The sequence below is a fragment of the Panicum virgatum genome, chromosome 4N, assembly GCF_016808335.1.
Source record: "Panicum virgatum strain AP13 chromosome 4N, P.virgatum_v5, whole genome shotgun sequence".
Taxonomy (NCBI): Eukaryota; Viridiplantae; Streptophyta; class Magnoliopsida; order Poales; family Poaceae; genus Panicum; species Panicum virgatum.
The window spans coordinates 45,323,199-45,345,345 of NC_053148.1; the positions used below are offsets into that span (position 1 = coordinate 45,323,199).

The 22,147-nt window shown below is 45.4% G+C and overlaps 2 protein-coding genes and 1 pseudogene across 2 annotated transcripts; 1 reads left to right on the forward strand and 2 right to left on the reverse strand.

The window, feature by feature from the left end:
* Positions 1-323: 323 nt before the first annotated feature.
* Positions 324-8,320, reverse strand: LOC120671591 (annotated as a pseudogene).
* Positions 8,321-9,583: 1,263 nt separating this feature from the next.
* Positions 9,584-11,133, forward strand: LOC120671592 (translation initiation factor IF-2-like). The gene is made up of 2 exons (XM_039951965.1): positions 9,584-9,910; positions 9,994-11,133. Exons 1-2 carry the CDS (start codon positions 9,757-9,759, stop codon positions 10,704-10,706), a joined length of 867 nt encoding a protein of 288 aa, XP_039807899.1. The 5' UTR covers positions 9,584-9,756; the 3' UTR covers positions 10,707-11,133.
* Positions 11,134-20,706: 9,573 nt separating this feature from the next.
* On the reverse strand, positions 20,707-21,883 carry LOC120671595. The gene has a single exon (XM_039951968.1). The coding sequence runs from the start codon at positions 21,812-21,814 to the stop codon at positions 20,852-20,854; it is 963 nt and encodes a 320-aa protein (XP_039807902.1). The 5' UTR covers positions 21,815-21,883; the 3' UTR covers positions 20,707-20,851.
* Between the last annotated feature and the right edge of the window lie 264 nt (positions 21,884-22,147).

Genomic DNA, 22,147 nt, shown 5'->3' on the forward strand with positions numbered 1-22,147 from the left:
TATGGAGGGTACAAATGGTATTTCTCATTATATGCTGACTCGGTGCTGACTTGGCAGTCCACGGTGGCACGCCACATCAACAGATGGATGAAATTAACCCGCTTTGCATAGTTCAGGGATCAAAGTGGATGTTTTTATAGTTGAGGGACGAAACTGCTTTGCATAGTTCAAGGATCAAAGTGGACATTTTATAATTGAGGGACGAAACTGAGTCACGAGTGATAGTTGAGGGACGATTTTGGCTATTCCGCTCTAATGAAATGCTTGCAAAGACAAGTTTTCAGATAAAAAAAATCATAGTCAAAATGGCTCGCTTAATAATATGGATGAACACTCATATGTTCAGACTTTGGATAAGAGAAAATTACAGACGAGTTCCATCACACCATCCATATATATAACTCTAGCACGTGCTAAATGCACGCAGTAAGTAAGTTGCTCATACATAGACGCAGTAAAGCAGGATTTTTTCTATATAATGTAAAGCAGATAATAAGTTGCCACTTAACTTAACCGAGTGTTACTCTCATAGATGATGGATCCTTGAAACATTGTGTGCTTAACTCTTCATCATCAGTTCTTCCTTCCGTGCACAGCCTTGAGGAGGTCGTTCATAACCGACGGGCAGCTCGCCATGAGATGGCTGTACCCCTCGGTTGCCATGGCGGCCTCAAGGTTCGCAGCGATGAGCTCGACGCACTTGGCCTTGAGATGCGAATGCGAGCACCCGTGCTGCTCCGCCAAGGCCAGCGTCGCCGCCGCGGTCTCGACGTTGACGCCATCGTAGAGCCTGTCCTCGCAGAACAGCTTGAGCCTGTCGATCCCGTACCTGTCCGCGGCGACGAGGAGGTGCTGCGCGACGGCCGCCCCATCCTCCGGCCGGTCGAGCTCCGGCGCCGAGTCGGTGTAGATGAAGCGGAGCATGGCTCCCAGCACCGCCGCGTCCATGTCCTGGATCTCGACGATCGGCGACCGCGTCTCCTTCATGTGGCCGAAGAACTCCGCCGCGAAGACCGGGGATCTCGAAGCGAGTAGCCCTTGTGCGCTTTGAAGGACTCGCCGGTCGACAAGGCGAGCGTGACGTCGGCTCCCGTGCCCTTCTGCAGGAGCTCGCCGAGGTGATGGTTCAGACCGGAGGACGGTAGTAGATGATCGGCCGGGCGATGGGAGGTTGCTTTGTCACGGAGTTCTCTGAGCACCTTGAGCGTACACTCCACGGTGAACGCATCATCTTGGAGGTAAACTGATGTTTGCAGGTTATATCTTGTCCTCTACCGGAAACCCGACGTATGTTGAGTGCCGAAGGCTTTGCCGAGTGCACAATATCGAGCACTCGGCAAAATTACTATTTGCCGAGTGCCTACGAAAAAACACTCAGCAAACAGACAACACTCGGCGGAAGAAATCTTTGCCGAGTGCCTAACTCAAGACACTCGGCGAACGCACCTTTGCCGAGTGCTGCGTGGGCAGCACTCGGCAACAAGTGTCACGTGCGCCACACAAGCCCCCACACGCCCGTTACAACGGGGCCGCCTTTATTCTTTGCCGAGTGGCTCACAGTGTGCACTTGGCAAAGACAATCACGTGCGCCGCACACGACCGTTACCCCGTTGCCATCCTGTTGCCACGAACGTTACACTGTACGAAGACCGTTACCGTTATGATTTGCCGAGTGCCAGGCTGGGGACACTCGGCAAAACTTTCTGTGCCGAGTGCCAGCTGTCCGGCACTCGGCAAAGCTCTGTGAATGCCTAGTGCAATAGGTCTGGCACTCGGAATTGAAACTTTTTGCCAAGTGCCGACTTTAGCTCTCGGCGAAATAACAAAAAATTTCTCCAATGCAATCCAAACTTTTTTCTTAGCTACTATACTATACAAAACACTGCATATTAGAATTTGGTATATTTTTCGTTATGTTTACTATATTTAGTTAATTTATTTGGTTAAAAGGATATTTTGGGAATAATACAATTTTGAACTGCAAAATATAGTATAAATGAAGTATAATGAATGGAAAAATGATATTTATGTTATTTAGTCCAATTTGAGACATTTTCAAACAATTGAAAGGGAAATTTGAACATCTTGGTCCTGAAACGGGACAAAGTACTGGATGGACAAAATGGTTTTTAATGACGGGTGCTGCGATTCATGCTCAGATAGACGCTCTCCAAGTCAACGATGGCGGTGATTTTGTTGGGTACGGTGAGGAACATGCTTGGACTCAGAAGTCTGGGCTGTGGAGGCTCTCTTATATTGATGATATTCTGCTTCCACACAACATTGATGTGATGCATACTGAAAAGAATTGGGGGAGGCATTTTTTGGAACAGTCATGGACAATTCTGATAAGACGAAGGACAATGTAAAGGCAAGAGTGGATCTGACAATGTTGTGCGATAGACCAAGATACGAAATGAGGACTCCTGGACCCGGGAGGAAATGGAAGAAGACACAGGCCGACTTCGTCCTCACGAGGGCCCAGAAGAAAGAAGCACTATAGTGGATCCAAAAGTTACAATTTCCCGATGGATCTTAGGAGGGGTGTGAACTTGACTACTATGCGAATCAACGGGCTAAAGAGTCATGACTACCATATATGGATTGAGCGGCTTCTTCCGGTGATGGTTCGAGGCTACTTACCTAATAATGTATGGCTCGTGCTAGCAGAGTTGAGCAATTTTTTTCCGTCAGCTTTTTGCTAAGGAGTTATCTCGGGCTGTTATTGCGTACATGGAAAAAATGGCTCCCGTGTTGCTCTGTAAGTTGGAGAAGATCTTTCCACCAGCCTTCTTCAATCCAATGCAGCATTTGCTTCTGCATCTGCCTTATGAGGCAAGAATGGGAGGGACTGTGCAGCTCCGTTGGTGCTATCCAGTTGAAAGATGCCAGAAGGTTCTTCGAACGAAATGTAAGAATAAATGCAAAATTGAGGCTTCGATTGCTGAGGCATATATTTTGGAGGAGGTGTCAAACTTCACGACTAAATACTATGGTAAGAAGCTTTCCAGCGTGCATAATCCACCTCCTCGTTACAATACTGGCGATAATGAATCGAGTCTCAGCATTTTCCGAGGGCAACTTGGAAGTGCAAGTGATGCGAGGTACAAGACCCTGAACCATGAAGAGTGGCGCCGTATCATGCTTTATTTGTTGACCAACCTTTCTGAGGTGGAGCCGTACATAGGGTAAGTTCTCATTTAACATGTTCACGATGTTCCACGATTCAGCATCTCATTTAACATCTTCTTGCGTTTGCACTAAGTAGCATCCAACCCCTTGATCATATTTCACACAGGCAATTTCTTCATCAATTCTGGTGTCGCTCAAGGTCTCCGACCCAGAACGAATCGGAGTCTCTTCTTAAAAATGGCGCTGGAAATTCTCAGCCCGATTTCATTTATTGGTTGCAACAAAAGGTAAACTCCGATTCACAGGATCTTTGCTGTAGCTATAGGTTCAAGTCATTTAACGTTTCGAACAATATGACGAACTTTGTCCCTTTCGCTTTCAGGGGCAAACCGATTCGTCCATGATTGCCGAGTTGAGACAAGTGGCTGATGGATTTAGCTATAGGGTTAAGTCATTTAATGTTTATGACGTGAATGGATATCGCTTTCACACAACAGGATACAAGCAAAGTCGGCCCAATCGAAAAACCACTAATACTGGAGTCTTTACGCCAGGCCAAGATGGGGTTGAGTATTATGGAAGACTTGAAGAAATATACGAACTCAAGTTTCAAGGTTCCGTACCACCGACTCCCGTTATTTTCAAATGACATTGGTTTGATCCTACATTAACCAGACGGACCCCAAATGTTGGCCTAGTCGAAATTAGTCTGGATTCAAAGTTACCAGGCGACGATGTCTACATTGTGGCTCAACATGCCACACAAGTTTATTATCTCTCATATCCATGCCAAACCGACAAACGTCTTCAGGGTTGGGATGTTGTGTATAAGGTATCGCCACACGGCAAACTTCCTGTCCCAAACAATGAAGACTACAACAATGGCAGAGAGTTCTTTCAAGAAGAAAGACTAGAAGGGAGTTTCGAGATAGACTTAAGTGACGTGATGGGAATGAAAGTGGACAATGAAAGGATTGCTGACGAGGAAGTTGGAGACGAGGTTGAAAATGCTCATGACTTAGAATTACTCAAGCGGCTGCGTTTGGGCAGAGACAATGAAGATGGCATTCCTCCTCCGAATAATGCTGATTACGTCGAGGAGCCTAATAGTGATGATGAGGATTATGATCCAGCTAATCTCAATCATGATGACTATTTCTAGTACATGTATGAACTGAATTATTTAATTCTATGTATATATATTATTTTATTTTGCTTAATTTGCTATGAACCGAATTGTTTAATTCTATGAACTGATTTTGCATATTTGTAGATATATTTATTGTTTATTTTGCATAATTTGTTAAGTACATATTGTTCATTTTTGCTGATTCGTTTACAATTATTCATTGCAGGTTATTGATTCGAAATGCCAGGCGGGGGCAAAATTGGTTTCCTGAGCGCCTTGTACAAGAGTAGTGGTGGAGAGCAAGAGGCTCCTGAGGGGTCCAGTGCAGCAGGGGGGTCCAATGCCTCAGAGGGGTCCAGGAGGCGTTGGGGACGAGGGCCAGGGAGAACGAGAGGAGGTAAGACAGGTGGTGGAGGCCAGGGGAGGATGAGAAGGAGCAGGAGGGAGAGGACACCTCCAGATTTGACGACGACGGCGGCGGCGGAGGAGGACGAGGAGGAGGAGCAGGAGCAGGAGCAGGAGGAGCAAGAGGAGCCGAGACAGGAGGAGGAGGAGGAGGCAGCAGGAGATACGAGGGCGGTATGGTTGCGAGGACCGTCGCAACTGCCGCAGCGGCCGATACCTCTTGCGAGACGCCCGATGATTCAACCGGTACCGGACAGGTAATACTTTATGTTATGCACAATGTCATTTATTTTTCAATTCATATGTTCAAAATGACAAGACACTAATACTTTATGTTATACACTTTTACAGGTATTGGATGCGCGTGCAGGCGGGTGCCCACAAAAGGAAGCCCAACGGCATCCTGGGAACCCTATGCAGGGAGCTCTTCCCTGGGCTGGTGATGCATGCCGGGATCCTAGAGCCAGCATACACGTGGGACCACTACATCGCCGTCCCAGATGCAGAAGATCGGGAAGGGAGGTCGTTCGGCAACAAGGCGAGACGGGTGGTGGGAGAATTCTGGGTAAGTCGTCGCACTATATTGGTGAATAGTTACCATATATTTGAAACTCTTTGAATATTGACTGCAATTATCGAGTCTATATGCAGGATTTCTACATGTGCGAGCCAGTATATGAGGCCATAGCGGCTCAGGTGACTGACACAGCATGTCGCAAACTAGTGAAGGACATGCACTACGAGGCGCGTATTCAGGCCGTATTTACCTACTGCGCCGATGTGGAAAAAAGAAAGGTAGGCAAGGACGTAGCAAGAAATATGTTCCTCACACGGGAACAATACTTGAGGTTAAATGATGAAATCACTACTCATTTCTTTTGAATTTCATTTTCGGAAATGTCATCCACTTTGCTTCCATTACGTGTAGGTGCCTCCGAACTGGTGCGCCGGCAAGGGCATGTGCTGGGAAATGATGGTGGACAAGTGGCTTAGCGAGGAGTGGATTCAGCGGCACAACTTATGCCGGGAGTGCCGCTTGTTGATGCAAGGTGCGCCACACCATCAAGACAGCCGAGGCCTTCCCGAGTACAGGGATGTTTGGGTAAGTCATTACACTTTTTGGTACTTTCAAACTCTAAATTTTGCATTCTCACTAATCATTGTATTCTTTCGCTTTGCTTGCAGTCGGAGTCACATGAAGATCAGGAATGCAATGACTTCCAGGCATACTGTATGGCGCACAAGGGCAGGGTGACGTCCGACGTCTCCTACAACCCGGCGGATCCACCCGAGGCATACAGCAACCCGAGCGTCCACACGCGTATCACTGAGTACACGGAGATGGGAAAGGCACTCCATGGGGACACATGGGATCCGGCCACCCAGCCCCTTTCTGGAGAAGCCATCATGAGGGCAGGAGGAGGGAAGAAGCACAGCCGTTACTGGATCGCCAACAGCCTTGTCGACACAGCCAGTATGCCCACGGCCTGAGACTTCAGTGGCTAGCGTGCATGCAATCCAGGTTATTTCTGCTCCGTTTGTCGTTCGTTGCTTTTAGTTATCTTTTGTTCGTATTGTAACATTTGGGTGAAATCTTATAGGCCCGGATGGACGAAGAGACGAAGAGGCGGGAGGAGATCGAGGCGAGGCTGGAGGAGGAGCGGATGCTAAGGTAGGAGCAAGAGCGCAGGTGGCAGGAAGAGCGGATGTAGGAACGACAGAGGATGGAGCAGGCGCTTCTTGCTGAGCGAGAGGCCGCGCAACAACAGATGCAGACCATGTTCTCATATCTCCAAGGCCTTGGCGCAATCAACTATAAACCGCCGCCAACGATGCCCTGGCCTCCACCACCGCTGCCACCGCTAGGCCTTCCTTCGATCTTTCCTCCATCTGGCGCTACAGGCACTCCTGTGAGTATGATATATAGATTTACTTTGCTTGCACATATATATTCAAATTTTGAGATACTTTATGTCAATATATCATGTGCTATATCCGAAAGAACATCTAGACTCACTTAGTGGTTGGTTGATTAATGACATATGCTTTAATAAGAATGATTAGAAGGTATCACAGCTGATATATACATGAGCTAAGTCAAAGATATGAAAGTTGAAAAGCGGCTATTCATTTAATATTTTCTCTTTTCAAATTGAGTTTAGGAATGTCATACTATGAAGAGGGACATGAACTCTTACAATTTTCTCAAGATGTAATCCTTTATTTATTTTTTGCAGAATCAATCGATTGGGGGGGGGTCAAATGAGCCTCCGGACGAGCATTCACCGGCACCGGCGGCGTCACAGTGGCCACCGAGCTGATTTAGAGTAGTTTATGGTATTTGTTCTACAGACTTGTACTTGTTAGACTTGTGCTTGTTTAATTTGTTGGACTTGTGCTTGTTGAACGTTACACTTATGGCATCGATATTGGACTTGTGTTATTTGTGATATTCGTGCTATGTATCGTGAGATATTTGTGCTATTATGCGATATTTGTGATGGATGTGCCGTATATATGCTATATTAAATGTTTGGAATGTATATATGCTTTATTTCTGATGGATGTGGTTATTACATAAAAAACAGAAAAAAATAAAAAAACAGCAAGCTTTGCCGAGTGTTATTACCCTGACACTCGGCAAAGCAACCATTTTTCTATTTCCTGGAAAAAGGATTCGACAAGTGCAATTACTTTGACACTCGGCGAAGTCTGAAACTTTGCCAAGTGCCGAACGCGTGGCACTCGGCATATATCCAAACTTCGCCGAGTGCCGACCTGGCAGCACTCGGCAAAGCTCGAAACTTCGCCGAGTGCTGCCAGCTTGGCACTCGGAGAAGTTTGAATCTTTGCCGAGTGCCACGCGTTGGCACTCGGCAAAGTTTTCGACCCCGTCCCGTTTGGCCGTCCCGTTCGTCCCGTTCGCCTGTTCCGTTCGCCAGTTTGCTGTTGTCCGTTCCGTTTCAACTTTTTTTTTTACCGAGTGCGGCTTGGCACACGGCAAAGGTTTGCCGAGTGCCCGAGAAAAGACACTCGGCAAATCCGGCTTCATCGGTAGAAGAAAGATCGTGTGCGCTTCGCCGAGTGCTACACTCGGCAAAGAAGTTGCCGAGTGTTTTTCGGCCTTTGCCGAGTGTCTGTGACACTCGGCAAAATACGCGAGTCCGGTAGTGGTCATGAGGGCTCCTAGATAGCAAGAATCCCTGAACGCCTAAACTTTCCTGTCCAGGAAATCCCTGACGATGGCTTGATCATCCCGCTAGGATCTATTAACCGACAGCTGAAGATGGCATTGACACCGCTGGCCGGGCGCACTTCACTACAGAAGAGGAGATTAATCGCAACACTACCACAGTTCTTGTTTGAAGCACTTGAACCTCCCAATCATATCCGCCGAACTTCCATCTCACGGACGTGAGGACCTCGTGTCCGGCCATGGCAGCTGTCGCAGAAAACCCTTGGATCTTGATCTGTTTCGACGAGTGAACAAGCTCAGTGAGGGTCTCCGCTGCAGAAGGCATCTCGCTTAGTAGTAGAAGGGCAGGAGGGGACGAGGGAGATACTACAGTGTGAGACGGTGGGAGGCTGAGAGCGATGGTGAAACGATGAAAGAGTACTGTGCAATTTATACATGGGCTGCGGCGCCTCTTCAGAGTTGAAACCGACGACTGCTCGGCCGATGATTGACCGTCAGAGTTAGCACTTGTGCTCTGCGATCTTCGACGATCCTGATTCGTCTGATTCCCAACGCGGCTACGCGGCGTTTGGTTCTTCGCCTTAAAAAAACGCCACTTCCCCACTTCCCGTAGTATTCCCTCGATACATTGTTTTGGACAGCGACACATTCTCTAAAATTTAACTTTGACTTCTTATTTTTATAAAAATATTTATCGCAAAAATATATATTTATACTTTTTTGAAAGTATTTTTCAAAACAAATCTATTCATATAGTTTTTGTATTTTGAATCTCAACGACTTGAAAGTTATTCATAATTTATATTTCCAATGTTTGACCCAAATCTTATCCAAAACGACATTCTTTTCGAGTATGAAGGGAGTATGTGTTTTATGCTACCTAATAATATGCTAATTAATGTACCCATAATATGCTACATACAGCAATTTGGCATCGAGATGCTCAGTATGATTTTTTTTTGGTGAGACTCGAATTGTTCCTTGTTGCATACTCCCTTCGTAAAAAAAATGTAGTTTTAACATTTAAATTTTATCCCAAAAAATATAGTTTTAGCTTGTAAGAGCATGGTTTATGGGTACGCCGATGGCCGGCTAGGATGCAGGCAATAATTGTAGTGGGTCCCGCTGGCTCGGCCGGCTAGGATGCAGGCAATAATTGTAGTGGGTCCTGCTGGCTCACCCAATCACAGTGGGCAAAAGATCTCTCAGCCGGCTGCAGTGGGTGGATAGTGAGACGTCCGCCCCCTTTTCTTTTTTTTTTGTCCACGTAGATTCTCAGTCAGCTCTTTACCCTCCATAATACTTGCTCTAATGAGATCTATTTAATTAAAGTAATAACAAGTACCAAGAAAGTATTGTATAGAAAAACTCATAGAGCCAATCAAATATTTAGTAGATATTATTTTTCTAGTTCCAATGCATATGCATTCATTGAGGATCCAGAAAATCAAATAAATAACACGATTTTCAGTCATAATTGGTAGAAGTAATTAGGGGCAACAAGTCATTTTTTTTGAATGGGTAATGTGTTTGAAATTTTCTAAAACTACACTTTTTGTGGGACAGAGGGTGTAGTAGTTAGCAGAAGATCTTGGCTCCGTAGAAAAGAGTCGCCCCAAGAAATTGTTATGAAGCAAATAGATTAGTGATCAATTCTGTAATAATTTTATTAATTAAATTAATGACATCATTAGAATGTCACTAAGCACATGAAAGGATCACTCCCGAAGAAGCATGTCCATTTGAAAAAAAAAACACACATTTTCTCCTCTTGTACATATAAAAAAAGTGGTGAAAACCATCAATCAAAGAATCGATCATTTATTCTATTATCTCTTTCTCATTTCCTTTACAACACGTTATCAGTCACGCTTTCTCCACAGAGCGCAAGAAGATGAGGCCGACAGAGAACTCGACGGGATCAGGACTTCAATTCTTGCCGTTCAAATCTCGCCGAGAATCAAACAGGAACTCGCCAAGAACACATCACTGGAGAATTCACGGTCCCCATCCATGGACAAGAATAGAAACGACGCCTGAATCGACAGGTAAGAATGAACTTGACAAACCTTCGATTCTTCGCACTGGAGGACGGATTTCTCGTCGCTTTTCATGGTCGATGCCTCGCCAGACGCCATCACCGCCATGGCCGTCGTTTCCACGATGGTCGCGGTCGCCTCTTCAACACTGGCCATGGCGCCAGCGGCGCTAGGGGCGCTGGGCGCGGCCGGCCCTCCGGCATCGGCGGCGTTCGGCGCGACGCCCTCCAGTGGCGCACGGCCCCCGCGACGGCCGCGCCCTCCGGCGAAGACAGCGGGCGGCACAAGGGCCGGCGGCATCCAGGGGCGGCGGCGGCGCCCAACAATGGCGGCGGCGACGCTCGGCCGCAGCGCTGCAGCGTTAGGCGGCGGCCCTCGTCCGCGGCGCCCTCCGGCGCGCAGGCAGCGGCGGCCCATCGGGCAAACGGCGCCTGCACCCGCAACCCCACCATCAGCGGTCGGCACCCGCTCGGCCGGCAACGCCGGCGCGCACATCGCGGGCGGACCGACGGCGCACGGCAAGGGCGGCGGCCGGCCCTCAGCCGCGGACGGGGACGCTCTGAGGCGGATCCGGCGGCACACCCCACCGGCGGCGGTGCACACCGGCGAAGCCGGCAGGCGGCGGCGCCCCACCAAGGGGCCGGCAGCGGCGCAAGGCCATGGCGCCGCTCGGGCGTGGCGGCGGTTGGGGCCAAGGGGTGCGGTGGCGCATGCGCCCACTGATGGCCCCCTTTCACTCGGGCCGAATCAGGCCAGGCAGGCCGAGATTGGGGCCAAGGGGTGCGGTGGCGCATGCGCTCACTGATGGCCCCCCTTTCACTCGGGCCGAATCAGGCCAGGCAGGCCGAGACAGGCCGCCAACCGGCCTGCAGGCCGGCGCCCCTTCCAGGCTGGTCATTCACAGGCCACGCCAACAGGCTGGGCCGAACCACAGGCCAACAGGCCAAACCAAAGCCGAGCACCCCGCAATTTCACAAATAGACCCCCGAATTTACATATATTTACATGCTTTCGTATATTCTATACTACATGTTTATATTTGAAGCCTTTGATTGTTCTATTTTGGTCCTCATACTATTCTGAATTTGCATAATTACTGTAAATTGCTATCTAGACTATCAACTTTAGAAATTAGCACCTATGTAATATGGATGCTACGATTACCGCAGTAATTGTATGTTATTGATCCACAAATTTCACATTGGTTATGCAAATATTATTTTAGAATAATATTTTTCATGTGCAATTTATTTTATTTGTATCATTATAAATATAGCACTTGATTTATATTCTACATCAAGTAGAATAATGTAAAATTAAAATTAAGGTATATAAAAATAAATTTTTGGAAAAACACAAGGTAATTGAGACCTAGGCATTGGCTGCGATAAATTCTTTAAGAATTTATTTGCCCTGAGACCATGCTTTTAGGCATCAAGTTACTTGCCCATTACTAAAGGTCTACATCTCATGATGATTACCTATAATGTGTATATCCAGAATATTCTATACAAATTAAATTTGTATAAATATGACTATCAAGTCATTTATTCCCGCAGAAATATTATAAATATAGTTGCACTACGGAATAAATATGGGAAAATTGGTCTCAGAACATCAAAAGATCGTCGTTTCCGCAAAATACCATTAAAAAACCTCTGTTCCGTAAAATAGCATCGAAAGAGTCCACGTTACCCCGAACTACCATTCCGTCGCGTGTTCCGCTAACTCGTCCGTCGCGAGCTCCTTCTTCCTCCTCGCTGCCCCCCATCATCCCCTCCCTTCCTCCTCTCTCAGCAGCAGGGCAAGAAGGCGACGCCCGAGCCGCCGCTGCCGCCTCCAGCTCCTCCCTTCTCCTCCCTGGCTTCCCCCACGACGGCACAGGGGCGGCGAGCACCGGCGCGGGGCTAGCGGGCAAAGACGCTGCGGCCACCGGCCTCGGAGAGCCCCGGCGCGAGGGCAGTAGGGCGCGGCCGCGGCTGGCCTCGGTGAGCCCGAGCGCGAGGACCACCCATCTCGACGAGCCCGGGCACGGGGGCTAAAGGGCGCGACGGCCGCCAGCCTCGGCGAGTCCCGGCGGGGGGCAGTAGGGCGCGGCCGTGGCCGGCATCGGCGAGTCCCGGCGCGGGGGCCGCCAGCCTCGGCGAGGCCGAGCGCGGGGGCAGTCGGATGCAGCGGTGGCCGGCCTTGGCGCAGGATCTGGCGGGCCCATGGCGTGGCCAGGCCCCGGTGCCCGATGGCCCGAGCACAGGAGAAAGTGGGTACGGGGCAGCCGGCCCCGGCGCAGGAGGTGGCGAGCGCGGGGTGGCTGGCAGCGACGCGGGAGATGGCTAGGCCAAGGGCGGTGAGGTAGGCTGGCGCTGGAGCGGCAAGCGTGGGGGTGGCCTGCCCTGGTGAGCCGTGACGCAGGGGGCGGGCGCGGCCAACCCCAGCGAGCACCGGCACGGGGGCAGGCGGGCACGTCGGCGACGCAAGCAGGGGAGCTGTGACCCGCGAGCTCCGTCGGTGGCAGCGTGCGAGCGTTCCAGCACGGGCGGGAGGTGCATGCTCCATCTTGGGCAGCGTGCGGGTGCTCCGCGGCCGGCGCTGCGGGCAAGAGCCGCGAGGTCCGCCACCCCGACCCCGCGCGGGGAAGCTCTGTTGGCGGAGGCGCGAGGAAGCTCCGCCGCCCCGGCCGCGCTGGCGAGCTCTGCTCCCGGCCACGCCGAGCCGTCGTGACCTCGAGGTCCGGTGATTCGAGGTCCTGCACGGTCGAATCGATGTCCTGTTCGAACTAATCGAGCTCCGGCAAGTCGAGTCCAGCGAGTCGAGCACAGGGGGTGATTTGATACACGCTAGTTGAGCAGAGGCGATGCGAGCGCCGGTGCGAGCTGACGGCAAGCGATGGAAGTAGTCGTGCACACGCTAGCACGAGGAGGGCTACCGCCGCCGTGACGCCGTCGTCTTCGCCGACCAGGAGGCGGGCTAACGGCAAGCGCACGGCGAGGCCGCAGCTGAGCGGCCGGGCGGGGGAGCGCGACGATGCAGGTGAGCACGAAGCGGCGAGCTGGAGGCAGAAGCCAGCCGCACGAACGGGCAAGCGGAGCTGACGGCGAGCACGACGGAAAACGTGACAGAATGCTAGTTCAAGGTAACTCTGCATGTTTCGATGGTATTTCACGGGATGGAATGATTTTAGTGGTATTTTACGGAAATCGTCATCTTTCAATGCTACACAACCAATTTTCCCAATAAATATACCTTAAATTATGATTCAAGAATCATCTTGATTTCTTTATTTTGCACAAATTTTACACATATATTATTTAATTTACCTCAGTAAATTAATTCAAACATGATTTCTCATGTATCAAAATGGCTCATCTATTTAATAAGAATTTCACTGAAACTACGGAAGATAGTCACAACTATCTGACTTGGGTTACGAATATCAGAATAATGCTAACAACAAAAAGTTTTATTGATGACATCAATGAACCGAATCCACAAGCCCATTTTTTAGATACAACCAAATATAATACATTACTTCTTGAGACGTCATATTCACGTATATCTCAAGATATTGGCAAAGGATCCACGTAAATTTTGAGTTGCCCTCAAAATAAACATAGGGCAATCATTTTGCCAGAAGCATAGCGTGAGTAATCGCTATTTTGTCCTATGAATTTCAAATCTATCGCAGAATCCAATTCTGCAGTATCAAAGATTTGTTGCAAGTTTCAGCTTTGTGATCATTATAGATGATGCAAAAATGATCGAAATGTCATTATCTATATTTTCCCTTTTTCAAGTAGGTTATTGCAATAGCAATACCGTTGGTACAACTACGCCAAATATTCTGATCTCATACTTGACCTACTCCAAGCAGAAAATCACTATAATAATCAGAATATCAAAATAAAATTTTGATGGCATGAAATTCTGAATGAATTTCAAGGGAAAACTAAGGAACATCACAAAACAAGATTCCTAACAAAGGCAAAAGCATTCTTTAGAAAATATTCTATATGACAACTTTCAAGTTTGTCAAAGATGTGATTGTCACAATCACCAAAAATGCAACAATGCCAAATATTTGGTTAATTTATATCTGAAATCCGTTGGAAAACAAGTTTAAGGGGACAAGTTTGAAGCTCACTTCAACAATCAACCTACAAATATCAGTTGCGCCCAAGATGTTCCTACGAAACACAGCAAAGATGTTCTACAGAACATGATAATGGGGAGATCCCATTACATGGAACTACCTATTGAGCACTGAATACATGGTTATGGAATTTCAATCCAATGACATATTTGGAGACACAACCTAATCTTCATGATACCCAGAAACTTGATTACTCGCTCGCCGGATTTCGGCCTCAAACTGCCGCCGGCCATGGCCCTAGGTGAGACCGGTCTAACCGGTTGTTATAACTGGTCTGACCGGTGGAGACCTTTTATTCGTTTAGCGAAATTTGTAGGTTGCCTAACAAATTAAGAAAAATCTTAAAAATACAAAATTAATTTTGTTAGATTGGTTGCATTTGTATGTGCAAGGGAAAAATATTTATTCTTGCGAAATGCCCTTTTTGACCCATGTTAGAAATTAAATGAGGTTTAGGCTTATTTAAATTGTTTGTGGCAATCTATTAGTTTGAAAATTTTGAAATTTAGGCAGTAGTTTGATCTAGGCATGTGTAGTCTACCGTAAAAGTTTCATGTCTAGAAAACATGGTTTGAGGTGTTAGTTGGTTTATCTATGTGTTAGTATATTTAGAAGTTAAAGGATAGTTTACAATTAAGGAGAGTCATGTTAAATTAAATTAGAGAGCTATACCAGTGTTCTATGACTTAGCTGGAGATTAGTTTTGGTAGGACCGGTCTGACCGGTCGAATGGACCGGTCTGACCGGTAATGTGGCCAGGTCGGGTAGGACCGGTCTGACCGGTCGCAGATACTGGTCTGACCGGTAGGGGTCCGGATAGTCCGGCCATTTATCTGGATATTCCGGACTTGGGAGTCCGGATACTTCGAGAATTCATCCAGATACTCCAGATTTGGGGTTCAGAGTCGCCCGATAAAAATGTAAAAACTAGATTTGTTAGTCTTGTATTTTCATGCTCCGTAGGTTAGAACTATAAAATATGTTGTTTAACAATTTTTACTATATAGTTTTAATTATGCTAGCCAAAATGTTTTTATAGCTAATTTTGTTTAGATTCGTGCAGAGTTTAATTAACCTCCACTTATATAGTTGTTCATGTTTAGGCAATAATAATTTTGTGCATGTATTGCTGCACCTTTTGTTGCATCATCCGTGCATTTTTACATATGTATTATTGCACCTCATTTATGTACACTAGATGTACACGTGTGAACGTGAAGCACGTGGTGTGGAGTCAACCCACAAGACGGTGTTCGACGGATATCGCCAGAAGATGGAAGGACCCGCTGAAGCAACCGAAGACCCGGCCCAAGATCGGAAGGGCCCAAGGCCTTGATAGCATTAACACTAACTTAGTGTTACCCTCAGACAAGCCCCGGAGCATAACCTTAATTTTAGTATTCAATATTATATATATATATATATATATATATATATATATATATATATATATATATATATATTTATTGTGCATTTACGTTGCAAGGAGTTGATTGGAACCCAAGATGCATGATCCATAGGTCCCCTCAGTTACTCTACTAGTGTGCAGGTCGTTTGTATTGTCAGGCTTAATTAGAATTCGGTAGAAGTCGAGTGATTTCTGTCACTCGTGAGTTGTAGGTTCTTGTTACTTACGACAAAGTGGATTGAAAGTGGTTAATGAGGAAAAGGAAGGAAATTGAGACCGAGCGGAGATGAAGTTGGTTATGGATAGGGATTGGATGGAAAATAAGCCTCCGCCTGTGTTGCTTGAGGACCGTACCGTTGTTGGCAGTGTTGATCGAGTTTGAATAGTACTAACCACATGCCGGAAGTAGGAGGTAGTCGAAACCGGTAAGCTAATTACCTAATTGCAACGAAATCTGACTCTACCCGCTACTCTGGCGTAGGGGTGAGGGGCGGATGATGTAGTCGTCTACAGGTTCACAAGGTGTTCGCATGTGTGGGACTCATCATCCAAGTGTTTGCGGCCGCGAGTCAGACTTCGAGGTAATTATGGGAACGGTTGCTCGGTGCGACTCGACGGGGTTGCACTTGTCGTGTGAGTTAGGTCCACCTTGCAAGGTTAAATCGGTTCGATTCGCCGTGACTCGCGGATATGAGAACCTTGATCACTTTGTCACATCGTAGTAAAAGAATGAACGAGAATGGAATGATGAGCATATGGGATATGACTGTGGTTTATCTGATAAGATAAGTTGATCAACCATGTGTGTCCTAGCTATTCCGGCAAATCTAGTGTTACTTATTAAACTAAAGGGAGCTAAAATATTGAAAGTAAGGACCCAATACTAGCGGCTTTCCAGCAAAAGAACTACAGAGCCAAAGAGCCTTGCATGTTTAGGAGTCGGCTAAGTATATTCCACTAGTCGGGTAAGTATTGCTGAGTATCAATATACTCAGGGTTTGTTGTTACCCTATTTTCAGGTATTTGTTGCTGGTTGGAGCTAACCAGGATCCACACTGGTGGGCTCGATGTGACATCATCACGTCTTCGTAGTATCATGGTTTTTAAATCAAACTTCCATTTAATTCCGCTGTATTTTGAACTCTGATATTTTACATAAACTCATTTTGTTAAGTTCTGTTTTGTAAATTAAATTTTAAAAACTTCTATTTACTTGTAATCATCTGTGCTCGCCTTCGGGTGAGACTTCCGGTGTTTTCGATCCTTAATCCCAACAGGCTACCGGATTACACCGTTTTAAGTACGCGGTGACTTGATTAACACTTAAGATGATAGTTAGCACACTTAAGCCGGTTTAATTTAGACCGTTCTGTCACAACATGGTACCACTAACACTCATACTTAGGGAAATTAAATACTTCCAAACTCTCACAAGGAGTAAAGGAAATTTCACACAAATCGTATACTGCGATATTGTGATCAATTGATTTTTGGTCGAGGCACATTAATTTTCCCTATGGGTACCCAATTAGCAATTGAGGATACACTCCTATATCCCGATTCAACTTTTACCCTATTGAGTTACAAAAATATATCTGTTACAATGGTTTTCATGTGGAAACATATAATGACAACAATAATGAATATCAATTCATCATAAAAATTACGGATATATCAAGCAAATGCTTGAAAGAATTCCTTCAACATCAATGGGATCGTATTACACATACATCAAACCCGTAGAAATGTTGCGTACAAGATAATTTTTAGAATCTTGATATCCTCAAAATATGGCATCATCGCCTTAGTCATCCTAGGATATGGATGATTTCAAAATTACCGGCAATTCAATTGGTCACCATATAAATAATTTAAGTTTTCCCAAAATCTTCAAATTTTGTGTGCACCGCATGTGCCATGGGAAAATTAATCTTAACAACCTCTTATCTTAAGATCAAGGCTAAACCACTACAGTTACTTGAACGCATTCAAGGAGATATTTGTGGTCCATTCATCCATTAGTCGGACCAAATTAGTACTTTATGATACTTATTGATGCATCAACTAGATGGTCCCGTATGTATTGTTATCCACAAGAAATCATGCTAAGCATGATTATTTGCTCAAATTATCAAATTAAAGAGCATATTATCCAGAACACACAATCAAATCTATATCAAATCAGAACACATGAAAAGTGGGATATCGAGATGCTGGCTAACTAATCCCTATTTTGCCAGAATATAAACTGATACCCGGATACTAAAATTTCATATGAATCATCAAAATAGATTCTAATAATGAAACTTTGGCTTATCATTATGAAGCATCACATTAATATATGACTTCTACGAATGATTAATTTAAGATTCATCGAATCATTGAATATTATCTATAAATGATAATTAAGCTTGTAAATTTACTAGCTCAGACATAGCATAGCTCCAACGAAATGCCATTGGACGTGAATTAAGAATATCTTCAGATATTTCCAAGGCACAATTGATGTTGGCTTTAGCCAAGACAAGACCAAAGTTGGTTACACTGACAATGGCTAGATGTCTGATCCCCATAATACTAGACCTTGAACAGGTTTGCAATTTTACACGGTGGAACAACTACATCTTGAAAGTCATCAAAACTGACTCTTGTAGTTATATCCACAAATCATTCTGAAATAATTACATTATATGAAGCTTCACGTGAATACATATGGCTTCACAGAATGATCAACCACATACAACATTAATGTGGCAATGGTTCAATCATGAAACTAATAATTGTCTATGAAGATAATTCGCCTTGCATTTGAATAAAAAGAATGCAAGCTATATAAAGGGCAATATCACAAAATAGATTGCTCCTAACTATTTTATGGGGAAATAGAAACCTTGCAAACCAAATCATGAGATTTGCAAGACTCAGGGGGAGATTCTCTTTGAATTATAACCAATTCAACCCATCATAATCATCAGATTATATAATTGTACTCTTTTCCTAAATGAGTTTTCCTATTAACGTTTTTCTCATATATAGGTTTTTAATGAGGCAATATTTTATGTCATATCTCCAATTTTTCCCACCGGAGTTTTTAAAGGGGTATTCGAGACATATTAGATATATCATATCTTCTATTTTCTCATTAGAAGTTTTTAAGAAGATATTCAAAATATAATTTCTCCTCATATTTTTCCAACGGGTTTTGGTGGAGAATTAGTTCAGATATGATCCACAGATCATAATACATTCAAATTTATTTATGAGTTTTCCTTACAAGGTTTTTCTCATATAAGTTTGCAATCAATGATATTCCATATCATTTTCTCCTTATATTTTTTTCCACTGGGTTTTAAAAGATTTTTAATGGAATATCAACAAATATATGTCAGATCAATATTTTTTCCTATTTTCCCAAAAGGGTTTAAAGAGTTTTTCCCATGACATATACATACATCTCCTGATTTTTCCCATAGGGTTTTTCAAGGAGTTTTTCGATTGATTACAAACCACAAGAAAATCAAATTGATTACAAGACAATAAGAAGGAAAAATTGATCAAGGGGGAGTGTTATGAAGCAAATAGATTAGTGATCAATTCTGTAATTACTTTATTAATTAGATTAATGACATCATTAGGATGTCACTAAGCATATGAAAGGGTCACTCCCGAAGGGGCATGTCTCTTCGGGAGAAGACATCTTTTCCCCTCTTGTACATATAAAATGAGTGGTCTAAACCATCAATCAAAGAATCAATCATTCATTCTATTCTCTCTTTCACTTTTCCTTTACAACAGAAACAAGGTTTTTTACTGCCAACTCAAGAAGTAAGCTGTTCATAATTAGCACAAAATTTGGCACGGTAGAAAATGCTCATGTGATCGTTTCACTTTGCTTTTGATTTTTTTTTAAATCTTGTTGAAGGAAATGCCAATGTTAATTATAATACATTATATTTCCAATGTAGTTTTCATCAATGGAGTTCATAGATTTTACTTAATCATGAAACTAGGGATCAAACCTATTTGTAACATCGTCAGACATAATCTACATGTTTATTGAGTATCTCACCTTCGAGAGCTCCTATTAATGTGATTCCATTAGTTAGTTTCATAATTTCATAAGTTAGCTTCTGACTATTTTTGGAGTTATTAGAGCGACATATGTATTCGTGAAAAACTAAAATATGTTTTTAGGGTAAAAGTTATTTCCACAACGGTTTTTTATTATCATTCGCCCATAAATCTGTATCTGTATCTGTATCTCTACTATTTGTAAAACAAACAATATTTCCTTGGTCCGTCAATTAGAATCCTAATTGGAGTCCTGACAATCAATCCGAATTCTAATCGGAACCTGAACAATAAATCAATCGGAATCTCAATCGAAACATGAACAATCAATGTCTCACACAATCACGGTACAACCTATTGATGAAGTGAATGAACAAAAACTTGATGGTATTACGTAAATCTATTATATTAACCATAGTTTTCTACAAAATATGTTATGATCCTACAAGTATATATGCGAAGTTCCCTCGCATACTAGGATACCATGTTGTACAATAATAGAATTGGTGTATAAAAGATAGTTGTATTAGCCTGAGTGTTGAGGTAGAATATATAGAGGTGCATGATTTGAAGGGTAATGAGCCTCTCCTACAAATATAGTAGGATACGGATACAATATTAATCTTTAGATATAGATACAAATCTATGCACATTGCCGTTTTCTTTAAATCTAAGGATATTGATTTTTGTATTTTACTATAGTTAATAGATTATTCTATTATATTAACAAGTTTAATATTATCATATAAATATATAGCACGCGCATGCCATGCAGATATTATTACTAATCTACCTAATATGAAGATATCCTTAATATACTCTGACGCCGTGCCCTGATAGTGGCCACGGCCAAACGGAGCACGGTGCACGTGCGGGCATGCTGACAAGCTAATCCTATGAAACATACAAGCGTCTTTGGCGGCGTTTTGGTGGCATTCTAAATTGAGATTATTACCAAATTGGGGCTTCAGATTAAACTGAGAAATTAGAAGGTTCTGTTTATATCCGCTTTCTCTCGGCTATGTTTACATTATAAACTATAAGCAGAGATTTACTCGCTTATCGTTTTTCGCATCTCCTAGTTCGAATATCTGAAACGGCTTATCACAACCGAAAATAAGAGGTGCGTTTAGTGGAATTATTGTTTATTTTCACTGATAAGTTGATTATAATGGAAAATAAACAGAGTCACGACAAGAATAAGTTCATAAATTAGATATAGACATAGATAACAACTACTAGCTAGGAAGGGGATCGAACGCCCGAACCCGAAGGCAAAATATAGCCATATATTACACAAAATAGAGTTTGGTCTGAATTCAATCTAGTCCATGCCTTCATTGGCGTTTCCATAGCTCAGAGACACGCTGATGCTGCACGTCAGTTGCCAATTCTGCTGCCAATTCCGCCGGTACCGGAAATTCAGCTCGGCGTTGCGATTCCAGGGATCCAAGCGGACCTGCTGCTCCCCCGAGGAGCTCCCGTCAGCACCGGTCGCCGCACCAGGCGGCAACCGCGGGGGATCCTGCTTCTTCTTCGGTTCCAGCGTGGAGTGGAACGCCCAGGTGAGAACGTTTTCCAGCTTGATCGGGTCGCCGGCGATCGTCGAGGCGAACCCGACGGCCGCCTCCCTGGGCATGCGTCCCCGGTCAATTTTCCTCACGCACAGGCAGGACCGGTCGCCGACCCGGATGTTGGCCTTGAGCAGCTCCTCCTCGCTGTCGTAGTGGACGTGGGCGCACACGACCGGGTCACTGCCGAGGCTGGGTCCGTCCATCATCGCCGGGCAGTTGCTGTCGAGCCCAACCTCTATCTTCCTCGTGTCATCGCGATTCCAGGGGTAGGGCACCAGGAACAGGAACAGACCGGTGCGGACGCCATTGGAGCTACCTGCCTCACCACGGTTGATCCTGACGCACAGCGTCATCTTGAAGCTGGCGACCTCGCCGGTGGCCGGGCCCCGGAGCAGCGCCGGCCGCGCGTACATGAGCCCGTCGATCCTCGAGCAGTCGCAGGTGCTGGGCACGAAGTTCTTCTTCTTATTGCGGCGGAGCACCACCTTCTCCTGGTGGCCTGTGTACACGTCGCGTTCGCGGGCTCCATGGGAGCTGAGGTTTCTTGGGCTGGTCTGGTGGAAGAGTACTTCCTGTGGGTCGTAGCCCCACCGTGAGAAGTGGACGTCGAAGGAGAGGAGGGACGAAGAGGCGACGCTAGGCACAACAATGGACGAGATCGAGATGCAGAGCAACAGGAGCATGGGGAACAGCCGGCGGTGGCTCTTAGCCATTGCAGCCAACTCTGGCGAGCTCGTTGCTTCTGCTTTCGATCTGCTCAGTGGCAAGTCATTCCCTCCGGGTACGAGGGTGATTTATACACAAAAGAAACCGCAGTGCCATGCCCCGGATCAGCCTCACAATTTCGCCGAAGTTCCCCGCAGGAGCGTAAAGTCCAGAGGTCACTCTCCATCAAAATTTTGATGGGCGCACTGGCGCTCCGGTCACCACAGTCCACGAAATCAGTCTTGGGAGCGCGTGAACTTGAGTCGAGTGGACACGCTTCTTACGTGTAGACCACTACTACTTCACAATGAACAAGGAGCCACTCACACTCCATCGACAAA

What these genes read in the sequence shown, in the direction of transcription:
- LOC120671595 (XM_039951968.1), bottom strand. Translation starts at nt 21,814, where the DNA reads ATGGCTAAGAGCCACCGCCGGCTGTTCCCCATGCTCCTGTTGCTCTGC.
- LOC120671592 (XM_039951965.1), top strand. Translation starts at nt 9,757, where the DNA reads ATGAGGCCGACAGAGAACTCGACGGGATCAGGACTTCAATTCTTGCCG. An exon ending in AACGACGCCTGAATCGACAG is followed by an intron (nt 9,911 to 9,993) that starts GTAAGAATGAAC and finishes ATGCCTCGCCAG; the next exon opens with ACGCCATCACCGCCATGGCC.